The following is a 21,917-nucleotide window of genomic DNA, read 5'->3' as shown; positions in this document are numbered from 1 at the left end:
GCATTTCTGTTTTATAGGTATGTGAAAGACTATGATTATAATGATATCAAAAAAATTTAATTGGATCTTTCACACCTCTATCCTTAAAGTATCAATATAATAACACTTATTGACTTCTTTTGAAATAAAAGTAGTAAAAGGAAATTAAACCACCTATTAGGCCCTCAATTAAAAACTGTACCCAAATGAGTAGAATTAGAGATAGATTTTTTTATCAATGAGTTAGATAGGGCAGTGACATGATAATTATATAGAGTAATTTTATATATATTATATATTATGTTAATATATGACAGTAATACTTATGTGGCCACTTTGACCTTATTATTGTGAAAGACAACCTGCTCACATCATCAGATTCTCCATTATTCTATCGAGTGGGCCCTAGTTTGGATGACCTACTGTTTTAACACTCCCAGAGGGAGTCTAGGTTGGAAAGAGGAATATTTTCCAAGGATAATTGAATTGGGAGGGTGAAACAGGAGAGCATCATGTGAATGGAGCCTCCTTCATGGTTATTACTAAGCAGTTGCTAAAAATTATTTGAAATAACTTAAAATCAATTAAGACCATCTATCCTCCTTATCTTGTGGAAATTGACTTCTCCTTTTAAAGACACGCTAAAATCCTTATATATGATGAATAAAATATATTTTTAAAATTCTCGTCACAGATTTAGAATTCTGGTAAGGAGTACTTCCTGGACTCACCCCTAGAAAATTGTTCTGTTTAGTTTTGTGGTTAATCATGGAATCTTCCCCTCCTGCCAGAGACCCCCTAGAACCTTGAAGCTGACCTGAATTTAGAGACTCACATGAGTAGCCTAACCTCCAGGACAGGTAAGTCCTAGCCTTTGGCAATTGACATAGCATTAAGGCTATGCATAATATTATAGTATTCATTTCACTTTTAAAAAAACAATAGCAATGTTTCTGTAGTTATTAAATCCTTACTATATGTTAGGTATTACATGTGTTCATTTTATATTATTATTTGCATTTTAAGAAGAGAAAACTGAGGCAGAGAGAAGGTAAAAATAATTTGCCCAACATTACACAGCTAGTAAGTGAAAAAGCCAACTTACTATGTGCAATTTGGTTGCCAGGCAGATAAAAAAATGGATATGTATAACCCTTCATTTTATAGACTGAATAAATTTATTCTATAATTAATTTCTCATATGTCACAATTCCAGGACCTCCTCTAATGGAAAGTGTAGTTGGTGTGCCAGATTCATAGGAAATGATAAAAAACAATCTTAAACCCTATGGCTACTGAGTAGTTCTAAAAACAATACCCTGTTGACACATATTAGTATTACTTAGAAATGGATAATATACCAGGGCAGAGACAGAATCAGTATTACTGATTTTTCTTCTTGCCTGTCAGGTTTCAATACACCTTGGCACAGCATTGTTACTGATCCTGTCATTTAAAACTTTGATACTTTGTTCATCATAGATTTTTGTATTAATTTTGATTTTAAAATATTACAGTAAAATATTATGTTAATTACTGAATTTTTTGATACTTTCTTAAATTTTGTGCCTAAATCAAGTACTTCATTCATCCCACTCACCTTATACTAGTCCCAGCCCTGGTAATAGAACATGGAGACACATTACATGTTAATGTATGCATGACTTAAACAACCTAGAATTTTCCTTAGTTATGTGGCTCTCATGGAAGAGACCAAAGAATCGCCATTATGTAGTTTTTGGTACTACGCTGTAAAGAGGTTAATGAGGAGATACAACTCAACTGAACAATACAAATGGCAAAACATATTTCCTTTCAGGGAGAATTATATATAAGTCAAATACAGAATAATACTTATTATAATTGGTTAATAAGCACAACTACATTCATTTTGTTAAAGGATGTTTCTGTTATTCCAGAAGAATTCACTTAAATCTAGCAATTTCATAATATCAAAAAATGTCTTGCAAAATCCAAATATTTTAAGACATAATTTAGTAACTCACTTTTCTTTGCTTTCATAAAGGTCATTCATGTACTTTATTTACTGTCCCATCCCCTACACAAATTTTGAAAATTAATTCAAATACCAGAAACTAGCAAGTATTTTTCATTCTAGTACTTTTTTGTTTGCCCATTCTGCCATAAAGTATAGTGAAATATGTAAAGGAGGGATTAGTGCTGGGGTTGGCCTTTGACCTTATGTATAACTTTGGCCCCATTCCCAAAATTTCTGGTTTCAAACTTTTGCACCAACAATCCTCTTTATTCATGAAGTCATTTTTCCTGAGTGATCAATTACATATATGTTTAATATATTTTTAAAGAACAGGGATGTTGTTTGTCACACAGAAATTGCTCTTATGGAGTTATTGGTTTCATGCCAGTGAAGTTAATTTTCCAACAACAGATTGGATTGGTTAAGGAAGAAGCCATAAACAGCCTATCAACAAGTATTTATGCAAATGTTAATGAAATTTAAATTCTGTTAGTGCAACACTTATGCGAAATTCCAAATTTATTTGTGCTTTGTGAGGTATGATACAATAACTTCTTTTAATAAACATGTACAGAACACTTATACATTATAGTGTAAATCATATTTTTAGTATTTCCAGCATAAGATACATAGAATCAACCATTTATTAAAGTTACCAAAAATATTTCCATCACATGAAGAAGTGTTTTACTCAGCCACAACCATGTACTCCAAAAGCTTTTGGTAAAAAAAATGAACTCATCAATATCCATGAAACCAAGAATATTTTACTATTCTATTACTGAGAAAAGCCATTAAGGGAAAAGAAAATAGTCATGGGAAAGTTGCCACGTGTATTAAAAATATAAATATAAATACTTAGCTTATTTTTGTGAGCCCTAAATGATAATTGAATTTTATCTCTCTCAGTATAGGATATTATGCTATATTGAAAATTTAGAAAACTGATTTATTTGAAACATATGGGTTTAATGAACACTTTTATTTTGCTTTTCATGAAGAAAAGAATAATGTTTCCATTAATTTAAAAAGTACTTCATTTCTTTTTCTCGTACTTCTTAAAGCTAAACTGCTTTCTCTAGGGTTGTGTACATTGTGAGCACTTTATAAAGTAGCCTTATATAGAGGAGTTGCTTTTTTGGTTTTGTGTTTTAATTTGCTACCTTTAGTAATCAATTTTTATTTCAATCCAATTCTCACTTTCAAAACTAAAGTTTCTATTACAATAATTAAGTCAATCATGTTTAGATGTGTGTTATCCTCCACAATGCACAGGTTTGTCTATGTGCTAAAAATCTCTACATGCCAGTTCTACTTTTGTCAGGGCACTGAGAGAACATTAATCAACTGTGACAATTATACATTTATTTCACCAATAATTATGTACCACTTAAAGAGTTTACATTGTAGTAGGCAAAGCAATAGGAAAATTAAATGTAATGTAATGAATGCTTTTATGGGGTCTCCATAGGGTCCTTTGGAATAAGCATCACTAACCACTAACCTAACTTAAATAAGGAATGCAGTGTTGGACAATCAGGAAGCTAACCCCAAAGAATGCAATTTCTAAACTGAGACCTAAAGACCTAAAGTAGGAATACCATTGATCAAATGGATAATCCCAAACATTGAAAACAATATGGGCAAATGACTATGGGCAAAAAAGAACATTTTGGGTAATTACAATACGTCTGGGGGATGTGTCTGAGGGTATAAACCAAGACCTGTATGCTATGTAAAAAACTTTGAACATTATCTAAAGACAGTGGGAAAACCAGGAATTTAGCCTATGAGGTAGCACAATTAGATTTGTACTTTAGCAAGATCATTTACAATATGGCAATATATATGTGGGAGCAAGACCAAAAGTAAAAAGGCCAGTGAGAAGGTTGCTGCAGTAATTCAGAAGAAACAATGGTAGCCTCAATTAAAAGAGGGGCAATGGGAATGGAGGAGATTTGACAGATTCAAAAGAATTTAGGAGGCAAAATATGCACTTGGCAGGTGAGGAAGAATTCTAGTTCAGTACAACACATTTTCTGAGTTGTAAATAACATTATAGAAAACTTGGGAAAAGATTGGATAATAAACATGACAACTTTTTGACATGCTTGGTTTGAGCTATCTATGGGTGATGTAAGTGGAGAGGCTTTGGATACATGTCTCAGAAGGAGATAAAGATGGAAATTGAAGAATTTGAATGGCTATCATTATATGGTAAGAGTGTAGCCTAAGAATAAAAATAAGACAGGATAAAATCCCAAAGAAGAATCCTGAGATTGAAAGGGATGGCAAAGGAAAAGGAGCCCTTACAAGAGACTGGAGTTTAGCCAAAAAATAGATAAAAACATGGAGACTTTAATAAATCCAAAGAAAACAAAACTTGCAAGAAGGAAGGAATGGACAACAGTATATAATATTGTAGAGAAGTCAGTAAGATAAGAACTCAAAAAGCTCCCAAAATTTAGCAGTATCATGATCTTGGTATGTACAGTTCCAGTGAGATGGTGTCAGGAGAAAACCATATTGCAGAGGGCTGAAGCATGACAGCAAATAGGCCAACAGAGACTGAGCTTTGTCTACTAGTTCAAGAAGTTCATTTGATTAGGGAAGGAAAGAGAGCAGAGTAGTAGCTGGAGGGGAATATAAAATGTCATTTTTGAGAGATAGGGCAAATACAGAGGAAAAGGTACAATTTATGACAGGAGATTCTAGATTATATGGAAGAGTTGTAGCACAGTTAAGGGCATTGGGTTTAGGAGGAGGGGTACCTCTTTTGTGTGACAGGTAAGAAAGGTACCCTTGTACCTAGTTACCACATAGAAACCGGCTCACTCATATTCAATATGGAGCCTGAAGTAAAATGGTGGCAGTGAGAATGGAAAGAAGGAATAGGTTAGTGGGATACTTAGGAGATGGACTAGATCTAGTTTCTGATGAGATATTAATAACTAAGAATGATTAGGTAAGGTTGGCCACAGAATGTCTGGTCTGAGTGACTTGGGAATTCAGAAGGAAAAAACATGCTTTAGTAGGCTGATGATAATAAAGACAAGTTGTGATTTTGAAATTCACGTGGAAATATGAAATATGTAAGCAGGAATAAGATAGTTGTTACTGATACCTCATCCCCAAGGCTGCTAGCCCCATCAGATAAGAAGCCATGTCTATCATCTGAACCCAGCACAATGCCAGGCATAGAGTAGGGGCTCCTAGATACTTGTAGAATTGGGAACACCATCATTGAAGAAAATCTATAAAGGAACCTGAAAAGGAGCACTTAAAGTCTGGTATCCCAAAGGCCCACAGAGGTGTTTTCAGACAAAGGAAATGGTCTGTGTAGTTGAATTCAGCAGAGAGCTCAGTGAAGATTAGAAATAAATTTGTTAGATAAGACAGTTTCAGGCCTTCTTAGTAAGAATAATTTCAATTTGGCAAATTCAGATTGCAGTAAATTAAGGAGGGAATGCAAATTGAAGAAATAAAGACAGAGAATAAACTTTTTAAGGAATTTTTTTCACCACTATCTTTAGTGATATTATTTGTGAAAGACAAAATATTGGAAAAGTTTAGAATTTGTCCCAGAAATATTATATCTCATGCAGTTTATTGAATTGGGAAATACAAATCTATAAATTATGAAGGGAAAATGGCCAATAGTTTAGAAGATATTTAGCAAAACGTAAATTTTTATGTCTAGTGAAAAAGTTGCCCCTTTTGAAAATAGGGTACAAACTAAAATCAACCAATGGTCAGGAGGAAATATTTGCTCCAGTGGTAACAGAGAAAGAATTATGAATGGTCTGTTAAAAAGAAAAAGGAAAATACTAGGATCCAGTAGATAATTGAAGAGAACAAGAAAGATATTTTACAATGTATGACCCAAAATTATTAAAAATTATAATGTTCAATTTCACTAGCAGTAAAGACATATAAATTAAGACCATAATAAACAATATTGTTGTCAAATTTTCAACAGCCTTAAAATATTTATTATCCCAGTCTTGACTAGGGTCTCAGTGAAATGAACAACCTCATACAGTATGTGGTAAATTGGTGAAATTTTTTAAAAGTATTTGACAATATAGTTTATACCAAGTTCCCAAAATATTCATACTTTTAGACATGTTATTTTTAATCCCATCTTTAGAATGGATTAATTAAATGGGATAATTAAAAACCTATTATGTAAAAGTTAATAGATAAAAATGTAAAACTACTAAAATTATGTCTAAAATGAGATTTCTATTACATATAATGCATTTGTTAGAATATTAACTGAAAAAATAGGATATGAAGAATATATAGAATTACAGTCAGCCCTTTGTATCTATGGGCTCCACATCTATGGATTCAACCAATCACGGATCAAAAATATTAGAAAAATAATTGCACTTGTACTGAACATGTACAAACCAGACAATTTTCTTGTCATTATTTCCTAAAAAATATAGTATAACAACTATTTACATAGAATTTAGATTGTACTAGGCATTGTAAGTAATCTAGAAATGATTTAGAATATACAGGAGGATATTCTTAGGTTGTGTGCAAATGCAATTTTATATCGGTGACTTGAGTATCCACAGATTTTAGCATCCAAGGGAGGTTCTGGAACCAATCCCTTATGAATACTGAGGAATGGCTGTGTATGTAAACTAAAAACAAAGCAAAACAAAACAAATGTATGCAAAAAGAACTGCAAGAAAAAACCTTTAAACATTATCCAGTGGTTGTCTTTGGATAGTGGTATGTTTGTGGATTTTCTTTGCTTTGACTTTTTACTTTCTAAATTGTCTATAATGAGGATGTATTATTTTTAATAAGAAGTTCAACAATTTTTTAAAATAAAATTACTCAATGTTGTGTTTTGATATAAAGAATCATATACAGACAGTAATAAATAGAGGACAGCAAGAATCAAAGGAAGACTTTTTTCTTAGGTTGGTGATACAGGGAATTGATTAAAGAAGACCCAGAGAAGTAGGAAAGGACACCAGATAAAGGGTTTAGCGTTCTGAAGGCCAAATGTTTCTTCTAACATTGAAAGAAATGATTTATTGGGCAGCCTGACTAGACACTGATAATTATCTATTAAGTAATCCAGGTCACCATTACTCTTCCTATGCAAGATACTAAAAGCAGGGCTTCTGCAAGCTTCAAAGAATGCTACTTTCTCCTTCTCAGTAACAGAATTAATGCTGAAATGGTTTAGCTGAGACAAAATCATTTCCCCTAGCATTTAAATTGCACTATTTTCAAGTGCATCTGGCCAACTTCACTACTATGCTCGTTCTATTTCTCACGCTGAGCTCATGCCAATCTACCAATTTATGCCTTAGGGTTAAAATGGTTAATATGAATTGGACCCTCACAATGAAATCTCTCCTCTTTATTCAGGAATTGAGTTGGCTGAGTTCTGATGTAAAACCACTTAGGGTTTACGAAGTGTTATTGTAGAGTTAAGGAAAACTTTCCAATATGAGTGCTTTAAAAGGGGACTATTGCACGTATATGTCACTATTTTTACAAACAGACAGATTATTTTTATTTTAACTAAAAGTACACTTATTGTAAAAGGATTCTCTACATATCAAGAGTAGGTGAGGTCCTAACCTTGGGCTCAGTTAATCATCAGAGTCACGGACCACTCACTATTTTGTCACTGGTGTCTCCAACATGTGATCTGGTCAGCTAAGGAGACAGATCAGACGCTGGGGCTGTGCTAGAAAAGAGACTCAATGCTGTGCAGTAACTGAGTGTGGCAACGCCAGGTCTTTTTTTTGTTTGGGTCTGTTTTACAATTTTTGTATACATGTAAGGCTATTTACCAAAATGGAATCTGCTCATGGGTTGAATGGTCAGCTCTCTCATGTGAAGTAATTCTTCCTCTAATTATAGCAATTATGGAAGGGTTGGCTTAAGCTCAGGATGCAGGGGTTGTGGCCATTTTAGAAACATAAGATGGCATGAGAAGTAATAGGAACTTTACTAACAGAGTTTAGAGACACACAACATCCTGATTTTTAGCCTTCCTGAGAACAGGCTTCGATGTCTGTTTAAATTGAAACCTAGAGTCATTTCACTAATTACAACTGCAACTTTTAAGGAAAAAAAGGCATGTTAGATGTATCGTCTTCAACACATTTAGAATGTATATTCTGAAGCTTGTGTGTATGTGTGTGTGCAGGCACATGCACCAAGCACTCAAAATAGGCTTTGCACCATGCTTCATTTTCCACACAATTTGCCAATGTTTTCTTATGTACAAACATCTATAGTGAAACAATATTTCAGATGAATAAATTTACATGTAAAATATCAAGTTTTAAACTACAGGATTCTTTTGAGTTTGATTGCTGAGTTAGGTTTCAAGAGGTGTCTCCCCCTAGTGTACTATCATTCAAGTCTGCAAAGTTAACAAGCCCCTAAAAATGTTGAGAGCACCAAAAAAAGAAGCAGTTTAAAAGATCAAGACCATGGAGGAAGGCTTTAAAACAGTTGGTGTTCAGTGTAACTCTGAAACACGTGTCGTTGACATAGCAGCAATGTCTGTACTTTATATTTTTCAACACAAAAATATATAGTAATTTTTACATTTGAATATTTTAAGGATTGGATTTTTCCTTTTCCTTTCATTTTAAAATATTTTATTTATTTTTATATTTGTTACTTTGTATTCTTACCTGGGATGATTTCTCATCGTAACTTTCCACACCCATTTTCATTCTTATTCTTTCCCCCATCCTTGAAATAGCTGTTATGCCATAAGCACAGGTTCCCTGAAATCTTATGTAAATTATATTCTTAGCTTAAAATTTTTATTGCCTTACACAAACAAAGCTTAGTTTCATCTAAATTAAAATTCTGTTTCAAATACCTTCAATATAATTTATAAACTCTGTATGTGGATAAGGCCAAAATAAGAACAATTAGACTTTAAAACCTAAAAATAACATGGTAGGAAACAGATATTCTTTTTATACTAGAAGAACTTTACTGTCTACCAGAAATAACTTTCTGAATTTTTAAATTAAAAACTAAAAATCAAGCCCTATAAAATGGTGAATGGATTAAAATATTTCCTTTATTTTTTGAAATAGATGGTTTTAAAATTCAAGCATGAAAAATAGTTAATCTGTAAGTGATTGATATCATTTTGCTTTCAGATATGATTTAGCTACCATAAATTAGTCATTATTTTTTATTTCTCATGATAAAATTATTAGCCACCGGACTGAACTCCTTTGGCCAAAGTTTGATCTCGTTAAAAAACGAATAAACATTCCATATTTCTTCCCCAGGTATGGGAGAAGATTTTATCTGCAAGGATACCACTGCAAATGAAAAATTAGAAAGGAGTAAAGAATATACATACCAGTGGCTTCACACACAGGTTGGAGTTCCTGAAACAACTACTTCCAGAAATATGAAATGGTGAGGTCATTTCCTTTAAATTATATTTTTATATTGTGAACACATCTTCAAATGTGAAACCTACATTAATTGTGCTAAAATAAACATGACTTTATAACCAAAGGCCAATACACCTTGTTGCTAGGTAATAAAAAGGCCTTTCAGATACAATGGATTTAATCACTCTTTATATTTTTCACCCTAAAATATTTGAGAACTCTGTTCTGTAGTTCTTGAAACCAACAGAGGAACCACACAAAGTATAAAGTATTCATTATGATGGTTTTTAAATATCATATATATAGTGGGTTGTATTTTATTTTATTTTTATCATTTATAAATGTGGCAGTTAAAATTATAATTCACCCCTTTAGCTGTCACTTTACCAGTCATGTGACTTTTAATAATGCCCCAAAGCTTCAGTTTCCTCTCCTTTACAGTGAGGTAATGATATCTTTCTAATTCACAGAGTATAAATGAGCTACAAGGTTCATGATATTGAATGTTTATATCCCCTAGTAATAAAGTTTCTTGAACCTAATAGGTGCTCAATTAATTTTTGTTACGTTAATGTATGTATTAGTTTGCTATGACAAAATACCAAAGATTGGGTAGCTTAAACAATAAAAATTTATTTTCTTGTAGTTCTGAAGGCCACATTTTCAAGATCCAAGGTGTCAGCAGGTTTAGTTTCTTCAGAGGCCTCTCTCCTTGGATTGCAGATGGCCATCTTCTCATTGTGTCTTCACATGGTCATCCTTTGGACTGTGTTGTATTTGTCCTAATCTTCTCTTTTTATTTATTTATTTTTTGAGTCAGCGCCTTGCTCTGTCACCCAGGCTGTAGTGCAGTCGTGTAATCACAGCTTGTAGCAGCCTCAAACTCATGGGCTCAAGTCTTACTCCTGCCCCAGTCTCCCAAGTTCCTGGGACTACAGAGGCACATCACTACACCCAACTAATTTTTCTTATTTTTAACAGAAATGGGTTCTTGCTATGTTGTCCAGGCTAGTCATGACCTTGTGGCCTCAAGCAGTCCTCCCACCTCAGCCTCTGAAAGTGCTGGGGTTACAGGTGTGACCCACTGCACCCAACCCCTAATCTTCTCTTCTTACAAAGATACCAGTCCTATTGGATTAGAGCACAGCTATATACCTCATCTACCTGAATTACATCTTTCCAAGCCCTATCTCCAAGTCGGCCACATTCTGAGATATTAGAAGTTAGAATTTTAGCTTATGAATTTGGGGAGACACAATTCAGCCCATAACAATGTGATATAAAGCATATATGTGCGTACTGAACCAAACTTTTAAGGAAATAAAAAGCCAAAGATGATATTTTGACAAAGTTTTTAAGATTTACATTTTAGCTACTTTAAAGAGTTTTAAAAAGTGTTATTATGTGCATTTATTAAATATGTAAACCAATATTGAATATAAATATAAAGAAAATTCCAGAAATATTTCCAAGCATTGTGGATAACTGTTTTACATGAGTAACAAACATACAAAGAAAAACCTCTAATAATTAGGATTAAAACTTAATTAAACAGTAAGTCAAAATATGTTAAAAGTAAAACTTCTTTTGATAATATATGTGAATTAACCCTTGATATTCATCAATTCTATTCATTTAATTCTTTTAAAAATATGAAAATCATATGAAAGCAAGAATGAAGATGAAATTAAAACATTTTATAATCTGTATTATATAATATTTCATTGTGAAGTAGTAGTAAAGGTATCAACATTTGAGAATTTTTATTTTGCTAAATATTCAAATTAATGTCAGTACAATTTATTTATTTTGTTATTAATCAATTTAGCTTAATTCATAGGTTTGTGTCATAGTCCATTTTGTGTTGCCATAATAGAATACCTTAGACTGGGTAATTTATAAAGAAAAGCCGTTTACTTAGCTCAGGGTTCTGCAGATGGGAAGTCCAATGGACCTGGTGCCAGCATCGGCTTGTCTTCTAGTGCTGTGTCACAATATGGCAGAAGATCAAAGGAAAAGTGAATACATGTGAAGGGGTATCCTGGCTTTTCAACAGCCCACTCTCACAGGAATTAATCCAGTCCTACCAAAACTAACCCAATCTTGAGGGGTGAGATCTCACTCACTACCACAAGAACGGCACCAGGCCATTCACAAGTGATCCACCTCCATGACCCAAATACCTTCCACTAGGTTCCACCACTCAACACCACTACATTGGGGATTAAATTTCAACAAGAGTTTTGGCAGGGACAAACCACATCTAAACCATAGCATGTAGCATCCTTACAACTATAAACAAATAAAATAGAACCCGTAGCTTACTGTCTATATTAACTAGATATAAGAGGTCTTCTTCAGAGATTTAAAAGCATTCAAATGCATGTAGTATAATGAAATATATAAGAAAAATGTTTCAGTATGAATTTTAGATAGTTAACAATATCCCTTACTAATAAATAAGTTATGTTTAAAAATATGAAACAATAAGCAATTGTTATGAATTTTATCTTTTAAAAATATAGTACATAAAGGAACAGGTAGTAATATTTTAAGAAAAATTGTTTTCAAGAACAAAAGTTCTTGAAAAGCCAATGTCAGTGTTTTAGTTTTAAACAGAAGTTTATTGTGAACATTAGTATGATGCATTAGACACACCAGAGCTATTTCAAAAATAGGAAGCTTTGCCTTTTTCAAAAGACAACTAAAAGATATAAGTAAATGTAAATAAAACATTTAAATTTTCTATAATTTAGTAACATTAGTAGTACTTAGATTGTTGTTCTTTGCACATGTTTATGTTTGGCAAAGAAGAGTGGTACTAAAGTGTTACTGAGAAATTGAAATTTTATGTCAAACTGAATTTTAAGAAAACTATGGAAAGATATAAATTTGTACATACCTTTGTGGGTAACTGAATTTAAGAAAACTATTTAATATTATTTTTGTTTTATAAATAACTGATTTCTCCCAAACTTTTTCTTTGGGCATTTCTTTCATAGGCTTCCTACACGTTTATATTATAACATGTTTTCTGTTTTTGTCAATATGCAGCAATCACTTCTTGCCTGAGTTAGATCCAGATGTACTTAATGGTGGAAGAGTTCAGCTTGTGGTAAGAAATGTGTTTAAAGTTACAGAAAAATAAGTAGACACCAGTGCTTAAGAAATGGCACTTTAAAATATGTCCATAATTAGTTTAAACTGTGAAAATATCACAACTATATCTGTTTGGGGTAATCTGAAAATACTGTATGTTAAAAAAATACCCTTTTTCAACTTGTAATATACCTTTATAAAATGACATTGATTTAAAATATTAATTTTATATGATAGATGTAAAAATGTTAGCATGCTGCCATTTTAAAATAAAATTACTCTGGATGGCTAAATTGCTTAATGAAAGTATTTTCTAGAATATTTTAAAAGAGTATAATTTGTAGACTATACTTAAGGGAAATAGCAAAGTACTCTCACAACTCAGGGAATCATACCATATAAAAGTTACCAAGTAATTATGAGCTCAAACACTCTAAGTAATAAAGTATAAATTATTGGAGCTTTAAGGACAACCAAGTTTTAAACATGGTGACCAGAGTGAAGAATCTAGACTGTATAACTGTGCATTGCTAAGGTCAATTATACTATATGCTATTAGAAGGAAGACTATGTAAACAGAAGGAGAATGAACCATATGGAGTCTAGAAAAATGGATCCTATAAAACAAGATGTTTTCAGTGTATTTCCAGAACATTCCAGAGAAGAGGGTACCCAGACCAGTGACAGAAGTGTGTGGCCTCCTTGGCAGGTGAAAATGGAGGCATCAGGTGACCCTAACTTTACAACCAACTCTTCCTCCTTGCTCAGATTCTACATTCACAAAGAAAACTTATTATATCAGTTTGGCATGTAAAATTTTATGTAAAAAGATAATGTGCTTTCTGATGGAAATGAGTATTGTGATTCCTAGAACAGTTATAGTCATCTTTTTCCTAATCAACACCTTCAAGGAGTTTTACTCAAAGAGAAGCAAAAATTAGGATAATAGCTAGCTAAACTGTTTATGAAACTATTTATGAAGTCTATGCACAGATTTGAAATAATCACTCAGCAAATGTTTTCTTGCATTTTAGTAGAGACCCTTATAGGAAAGTGGCATGCAGTTTATCTGAGGATAATTGCTACTTTAGGCTATAACACGTATTATTGATTAACACTTTGACACAGATTGGCAAGTGACCACTTTGGAGCAAGAATGAAGAAAATAAAACAGCCAAGAAATTCCAGGATAAAGATGTGATATATTATTTAATTATTACACATTTAAAAATGAATGGAACAGATTTGATAGATTACCAATCAAAATGCTTTTATGAGATTAATACTTGGATGTTAATCCTCTCTCTCCATACCCCTCTATATTCCACTACATTCAAATACTTGACAAATACATAGCCATAATAACTTTTTTTCATACTAAAGAGATACAACTGGACAAAAAAATCAAGGTAAATGGTAGTGGAACAGAAATACACAGATGTCTTTTTTTTCTGTAAGCAGCTGCAAAAGCAAGGATCAATGGCTTTTGTCAAGAGGATACTGGCCTGGCTAAAGGACCAGAGTAGATATCTAATAGAGTATTAGGGAAGGGAATGAAAGCACCCCACTTGCCCACTTGTGCCAGCGAATTGACACCAGGCTACAACTAAGAGGGAAATGAAAGGAAAATAAAGAAAAGCTACCAGCGGTGGTAGTATAAAAACCTCAAATGTATAAGAATAATATCCATAGTAAAAAGAAAGAAAATTATGGAACAAACATGATCAAATGTTAATGAAAAACAAATGAGTATACAAATGAACCAATTGTAAATTCTGGAAATAAAAATATCTTTCAAATATACTCTAGACTGGATACATTAAAAGAGAGAATTAGTAAATTGGAAGATTACCCATAAGGGAATAATAATTATATTTACAGCTGATTTTATATCAGAAACAATGAATGCCAAAAGACAATGGATATATTTCTTAATAATAGAGATAAATATTATACAGGATACTCTTCATTAATTTTCACTAGTGAAGAAAGAATAAGGCACAATCATTCAAATTCTTGGCTTTGAGGAAGCTTGTAAATAACATCTCTGTCTTCTCTAAGCAAGAGCAAAGCATAGTGTGTGACAAACAGGAATTAGAAAAATGGAAATAAAATATTATATTCTTTATATCCAAAAATGTATCAGAAGACATGTAAAAGATATAGACAAGTGTATATATTGTTGTTAACTGTATTAAATGTATCTGCCAAAACTCCAAAATTTTCTTGCAAAAGAAAGTTATAGTTGAGGTTCCACAGGAAACATACTCTGAAGTTTTGATATTTGAGTGCAGGAAGTTTACTGGGGAAAGCTTTCTGGAACAACTCCTGTGAGAGATGAAAGAGGCCAGATTGAACAGAGGGAGAAGAAGGCAAACTTCAATAATGTTGCAGCAGAGGAAGTGAGCTCTGGTGATGGGAAGACCCTCTTTGCATTTTCCTACTTTATAATGCAAGAACCGCCATGTGAGTTGTATTTAACTCATGCTAGTTTTGAGCCCAGGGCTTCCTGGAGCATATGTAACTCACAAGTGTCTTCAGCTTGGGAGCTGTGATAACTATTTTTCAAGTTACATATAACTCATGCACAAAAAACAATAAATAATAAATTTTTCATTAAATTAGAAAGGATTATTTTGTTTTTGAAGTTTTTATTTCTATTTTTGTAATAAAACACTGTGGCCCCAAGGAAAAAAAAATTTTTTTTCAAGTGTGGCAGTCAATGTGTTAAGACAAGAAGGCCAGTCTTTAATGTTCCTGCATCTCCTCAGGAGGAGGTGTGACTTAAGCAAGGTCACACAATTGCCCTCTTCAGCTAAGGACAATTTCCAGAAAGGGATTTGCCTGAAAGCTACCCAGCTGCAACTTTCTCAGTAACTGTCTCTGACTCGATTGTTAAAGATGATCTGGGTGGGATATGATAATACTAAGATAAATTTACTATGCATGAATGCAAAAACTAAGTATATAAAATGTGTCAATTGTCCCCAAATCTATAAATTAAAAAAAAGTCTAACCAATATTACAGCTGATTTTGGGGAGCCTGAAAAATCTCATCCTAAAAAGTGTATTGAGGAATAAAAACCCAATAATATATATGTCAACTTTGATAAAGATCAACTTGTGTCACAAAGTATAAATACTTAGCAAACTTTACAGTACTGGCACAGGCATAGATAAATAGACCAATGGAAATGAATAGTGAGGTCATGAATAAACCTATGACTATATTGGAATGTGTTATATGATAAAGGTTGGAAAACTCATATTGGGTAGTAAATGGCATTCAGTAAATGGCATTGAAAAAATACAGGGATAGATATAAACCATACACAGCCTTTAAAATAGTGGAGGGAATTCAGAAAATTTGAAGATCCAAATGTGAAAGGTAAAGCTATAAAACAGATAAAATAAAATAAAGAATAATATCTTTGCAACTTAGAAGTAAAAAAAAAAAAAAAAAACTCACTTTTTAAAAAAGCTACAAGTAGTATAACTCATGTTCAAAATTGCTGATGTAGATGGTGTTTCCAGGGCAGAAACTAGAAAAGAGTCTGCAAAAATTGGTGTACTGGGTCTCCTTCAGTCTTTGGCCAAATACTAAGCTCCAAATATGCACTGTGAGACTCAGTGAGGTCCAGAAAAGAACATCCATTGGGAGCATATAAACTGAAAAGAGATTCTACAGACCACCCAAAGCTGAGAAACATTGGAGTTCAGACCAGCAATAGTGTAGAACATCTCAGGCATTCATTTAAGACCATATAAAGATCAAGTCTAAGAGAGGATTACTCTAGCCCTGGATTAACAACTCCTCTAGATCCACACTAATAAAACTTAAATGTAAGCCTCACAAGGATCAAGTTGAACAACAAATAAATCAACTGCCTGCCAGAATAAAAACTAACAGATGATAACAAAATTCAGACACTCAAAAAATAATCTCACAGTGTCCAGTATGCAGTAAAAAATTGCTAGACCTTAAGAGAAACAGGAAAATGTGCCATATATGCAGAAGAAAAATCATCACTAGAAACAGATCAAGTCATAATACAGATGGTAGAATTTGTAGACAAGAACCTTAGAAAACTATTATAAATATATTCAGAGATTTAAATGTTAAGTAAGCTGATGGGAATCTTAGTAGAGAAAAAGGAATTTTTTAAAAAGAATAAAATAAAAAATCTAGAACTGAAAAATATCTTCCTTTAATTGAAAAAAACTAATGGCTGGATTTAAACTAGACATTGCAAAAGATAAGTGAACTCAGAGACAAAGCAAGAGAAAGTATCCAAAGGGGAGCAGAGAGAGAAAAATACCTTTAAAAAACAGTTTGAGTCCACTGTGAGACAATATCAAGCAATCTAATATATATGTTATTGAATTTTCAGAAGAGAGATTGGAGATGAATAAAATTTTTGTATGTATAAAAAAATAATCACTGAAAATTTTTAAAATTTGATTGATGTATTAAAAGGAAAAAAAAGTGTCAACCTTCAATTCTATATCCAGTGAAAATATAACTGTAATTTACCATATTAATATAAAAGAAGAAAAAATAACCTTGATTTCTACTTCGTACCTTACTAAAAATGAATTTAATATGAATTATGGGCCTAAATATAAAAGCTAAAATTATGAAACCTATTGAAGAAAACATGGTAAGGTAACTCCACAAACCTGGGGTAGGCAAAGACTTCTTAGAATGTCAATTTCCTGGTTTTGTTAATCATACTTTATGATTATGTAAAATGTCATTGCGGCAAACCGTGTATAGAGGAGGCACAGGGAACTCTCAGTGCTACTTTTTGCAACTTCTATAGGAGTTTTAATTTTCAAAATTTCAAAATAAAAATTTTGAAAATGATGGAACTTCATGTTTAAGGTCTTTGCATTTCATTACATGTAAATTATACCTTTATATCTTTAAAACTTTAAAGTGTCTTCCCTACCCACATATGTTATATTAATATAACAAGGCTTCTGCCTTATTATATAAGAAAAGGAGTTTGTGGAAACATAATGATATATTATGAATTGAGGAGTATGCATACTTCACTTTCTTTAACTGAAATTAAAACAATTTTTAAATAACTCATATCTACAAATAGTACAAAAATGATTGTGGTACGTTTATAGCACATATAGTAATTTTGCCATAATTTGCAAATTATTCAAACAGTTAAAATAATAAACTAAATCTAGAGTTACAGATATAATGTATGGTTTAAAAAAGTTTCAGAAAAAGATACTATTTATGTTATTTTGAAAATAATCTAAAAAATTTAATACATATGTAGAAAACTACAAAGTAGTTTAAAAGAGGACTTCATCTTTATAACATTTGATTTCTCTTTTTTAAAAAAAATCTGAGTAGTAAGTACGTAGATATTTGTTTTTATGTGTGCTGTTTAGTATGTCTTCACTTCCAAAAATACAAAATTTTTAAAATAAATATTTAATAAAATGTTTATGAAAATAAAACAGAAGAAATTCTTGTTCTTTATTAAATCAGAGAGATTCTCTATTTTTAAGTTGCCAACATTGGATGTGAATCAGGATCCAAACTCTTGGAAAGTCCTGTTTTAAAATTTACACTCCTCATAACATTGTGAAAATATGGGGAAAATTTGCAAAGACTATAGAAGAGATGTGTTCAGAAAACAAAAACCTAGAACAATTTTGAAAAATTACTGTCTAATAAATATTTGCTATTGAATTGCATGTTAGAAAATTCTTATCTGACACTAATTTGAGACTGTTTATTGCATTATTGCCATAGAAAATATTTAATATTATTTTGGAATTCAACATACCTTTCTGTACAATAAATGTGAAATGTGTGTGATCGGTTATCTTCAGATTATATGTCAGCCCTCCACGTCCGTGGGTTCTACATCCACAGATTCAACCAAATGTGGATTGAAAATAGTCAAAAAAATAAAAAAACAATAAAAATAATACACTAAAATAATACCTATGAAACATTACCGTATGATGACTACTTACATGGAATTTACATTGAATCAGGTATTATAAATAATCTAGAGATGATTTAAAGTATAACAGAGGATGTGCATAGTAATACTCAATTTTTTATAAAGGACTTGAGCATCCATGGATTTTGGTATCTGCAGGGGTCCAGGAACAAATCCCCTGCAAATACCAAGGGATGACTCTTTATCCATTTTACATGATATAGAAGAAAAGACGATTTCTATATATGTTAACAGTAAGAGGAAGAATGATGTTGAGTTTGATAGCCAATGTTTTCAGAAATAGGATCTAAATTTTATTGCATATGGACTGTGGAAGATGTTCTGAAAAGCATCTAACTAGCCCATTTATGAAATTTCTAGGTTTGCATTTAAGCTGCTAAATGACACTATTGTGAAATTGTGTGTGCCTGTTAATTTCACTTCTAAATTTGATTTCCTATATAATCTGACCAAATTGGTAACTGACACTAGTTATTTTCTAGTTTGGAAAAAATCATCTTTTGTATGTTAATGACTTAGATTATAATGAGATTTTGGCAAGGCATTTGTTCACAAATATTTTTTTGACATAGAGATATCATCTTATTTGGAGGAGGATAGGATTTCTACTTTCTAAATAGGCATAGTGAAATTATGTCATCAAATTTAAATAAATAAACCTAACTTTTAATCATTAAGGCTTGTAGTTAAATCCTTTTTAGTCAGCAGGAGTGTCCTTTATGTGTTTAACATGTCTTCCTTGTTATCTAACTAGTCTCAACAAAATTATGGTATTATTTTTGCATTTCTCCTTAATTCTTGACTGGCTATTTTTAAGTCTTATTGATGGTGTTACTCTAATGGGAATGTTAGACATGTACTTGTGTTCTAATTGAAATAAATTTCCAAATAATAAGTAACATTTTTCATACAAACTCAAGTGTAAACTGGAAGCCAATTTTTATTTATTTTATTTTAAAATTATCTACTGAGGTTTTTTAACAACACAATTATGTCATTTAGCCAGCTACATTTAAAAAATGACTTACACTCTGGGAGGCCGAGGCGGGCAGATCGTTTGAGCTCAGGAGTTCGAGACCAGCCTGGGCAAGAGCGAGACCCCGTCTCTACTAAAAATAGAAAGAAATTAGCTGGACAACTAAAAATATATAGAAAAAATTAGCCAGGCATGGTGGCGCATGCCTGTAGTCCCAGCTACTTGGGAGACTGAGGCAGGAGGATCACTTAAGCCCAGGAGTTTGAGGTTGCTGTGAGCTAGGCTGATGCCACAGTACTGTAGCCTGGGCAACAGAGTGAGACTCTGTCTCAAAAAAAAAAAAAAAATGACTTACATTATAGAATAGTTTCTATTCTGAGTTCAGCAACACTTCCTTACCTAAAAATGATAATTATATGAGGTAATGCATATGTTATTTAGCTCACGTTAGTCATTCCACAGTGTGTACATATTTCAAAACATCACGTACATGATAAATAAATATAACTTTTTCCAATTAAAAATAAGTTGGGGAAATAAATAAATAAATAAATAGAAGTTTATGTGCATGAGAGTGGGAAAAAGGTGGGAATGGGGATGTAAAAGACAAGAGCAAATATCTGAATTTGGAAGAGTATAAATTTTAGATCCTGGTTCCTTAAGTCTTTGTAGCTCATCATATGGAAACAGCTTTTCAACCACAGTGGTGGCTTTATGCTTTTATTTTGCTGTATTTAAATTTTCCTTACATCAACCATTAAGAACAATGCTTTTCACAGGATTTCAAGCGTACTGTGGTTTGGGTTAAATCCCAGCTACTTTGAGGCTGCTTTGCTTTCCTTCATGGCATTTTCCCCCACTTCAGAGCTGAATCCTGATAAATCTTTATTTAATGACATACAACATTATGTAAAACAATGTTTTATAGGTAATAAGCAATTCTTTTGAACCTTAGGTTCAGGCTAAGATAGTAATAAAATTTCAAAGGTAATCTGAGATAAAATAAATAATCTAATCTTTAGGTTCTTAAAATAATGTCTTGAAATTTCTATATATTTAAATTTACCACAAAATTAGTCTTAATGTATAATTTTTTATATTGATAATCATTGTAATGAGAAGGTTGAGATTGTCTGTGACTTTTTAGTAATACACAAATATGGGCTAAAATGCATTTCAGGGAATTTTATTGATAAGACTAATAAATGGTAAAATGTAAATATTGTAGAAAATAATCCAATATGGCATTTTTAACATTCAATTAAGAATTAAATAATATATTTGGGAGATAAGTGATGTTAAGCTGTTTAAAGTTTCATCAGCTGCCTCTGAGATTGATTTTCATCAAAAATTACTGTACTAAAATGTTTTCTTTTGTTGTACAGACTCAAATAGCAAACCTCAATTTTGAAATCGGCTCTTATTTGCAAAAAATGCTTTGACATAGTGCATTTGTTCTGCCTGGGCAGCAATAAAGGATTGTGGTATCATTTTGAAGAAGGTTGTTTGACAGAGCCTGTTTGTTTATTTGGGGTAATGTGAGCTGCGTTCAGAAAATGCCATATTTTGTTTCATGATTGTATACATTCTCTCCCATTGCTCCCAGGCAAGACTTGTAAGCAGAGAAGACACGAATTTAGACCTTTCTTCCATGACCAGTGGAAGTGCTTTGTCTGTGAACAGAGAAAAAAAAAATCAGGCACACAGACAGTCAGCGGGATCTTCAAGTAAGTTGTGGTTTCCTTCAGAATTAATTTAGAAATCACAAACAAATTGATGGAACCTAATGCCAACAAGCATTCTTTTACAGATAGGGGGTAGGATGCCAGCAACCAGATCTGCCCAAAAATGTGTATTTGAATGTTTTTCCTTTAAAAATCTTCTTTTGATATAAATAAAATTAAATTATTTCTAAAATTAACTGCATCAGATTTTATTTTAATTGTATTCTGTGATTCAGTATCTCTTGCTCCCCCCACCCTGTGGATCATATTGAATTCTTTGATCATTTAGTGCTAAAAGAATTTTTTAGACTAATTGTAAAAAGTTGGACTTAAATATGACATAAGTGTATTTAGGCCTTTTGTAATTGATTTAAGAGATACTATATGTAAAGTTAATTTTTAAAGGAAATTTTTTAAATAGTAAAATTTTAGATAATATACTGTCAAAAAACCATGCTTTTAAAAACTATTTCCATTGGATAAATGATAGTTTAAATATGTCTATTAATGATGACTTCGTATTCATAATCTTGTCATATCTATTACCTTTAATTTGGGGAAAAAACAGTTTTCTTTATGTTTATAATATTGCATTGCAGTTATTAATTCTGAAAAAATGTAAGCACTTAAAAAAAATATCTGTCCCTTGTGGTATTTCAGGTGAATAGAACCTAATTTTTTTCAAAGTCCTCATTTAACTTACACTCTAGAGATTTTTAAATATCT

General features: G+C 32.0%; 1 protein-coding gene across 2 annotated transcripts in view; it reads left to right on the top strand.

The window, feature by feature from the left end:
- Positions 1 to 21,917, top strand: part of LRRIQ1 (leucine rich repeats and IQ motif containing 1) — a 175,616-nt gene that overhangs the window by 135,178 nt on the left and 18,521 nt on the right. The window contains exons 24-26 of one of the 2 annotated variants that reach the window (XM_045553288.1): positions 9,283 to 9,415; positions 12,448 to 12,508; positions 21,074 to 21,194. In XM_045553288.1, coding sequence (XP_045409244.1) covers positions 9,283 to 9,415; positions 12,448 to 12,508; positions 21,074 to 21,194 — 315 coding nt within the window. Of the gene's footprint in view, positions 1 to 9,282; positions 9,416 to 12,447; positions 12,509 to 21,073; positions 21,389 to 21,917 lie in introns of those variants that run through there. The other variant, XM_045553289.1, reaches the window with a different exon arrangement.

Source organism: Lemur catta, chromosome 6 (genome assembly GCF_020740605.2).
Source record: "Lemur catta isolate mLemCat1 chromosome 6, mLemCat1.pri, whole genome shotgun sequence".
NCBI classification, from domain to species: Eukaryota; Metazoa; Chordata; class Mammalia; order Primates; family Lemuridae; genus Lemur; species Lemur catta.
This window is presented reverse-complemented; position numbering and strand designations above follow the sequence as displayed.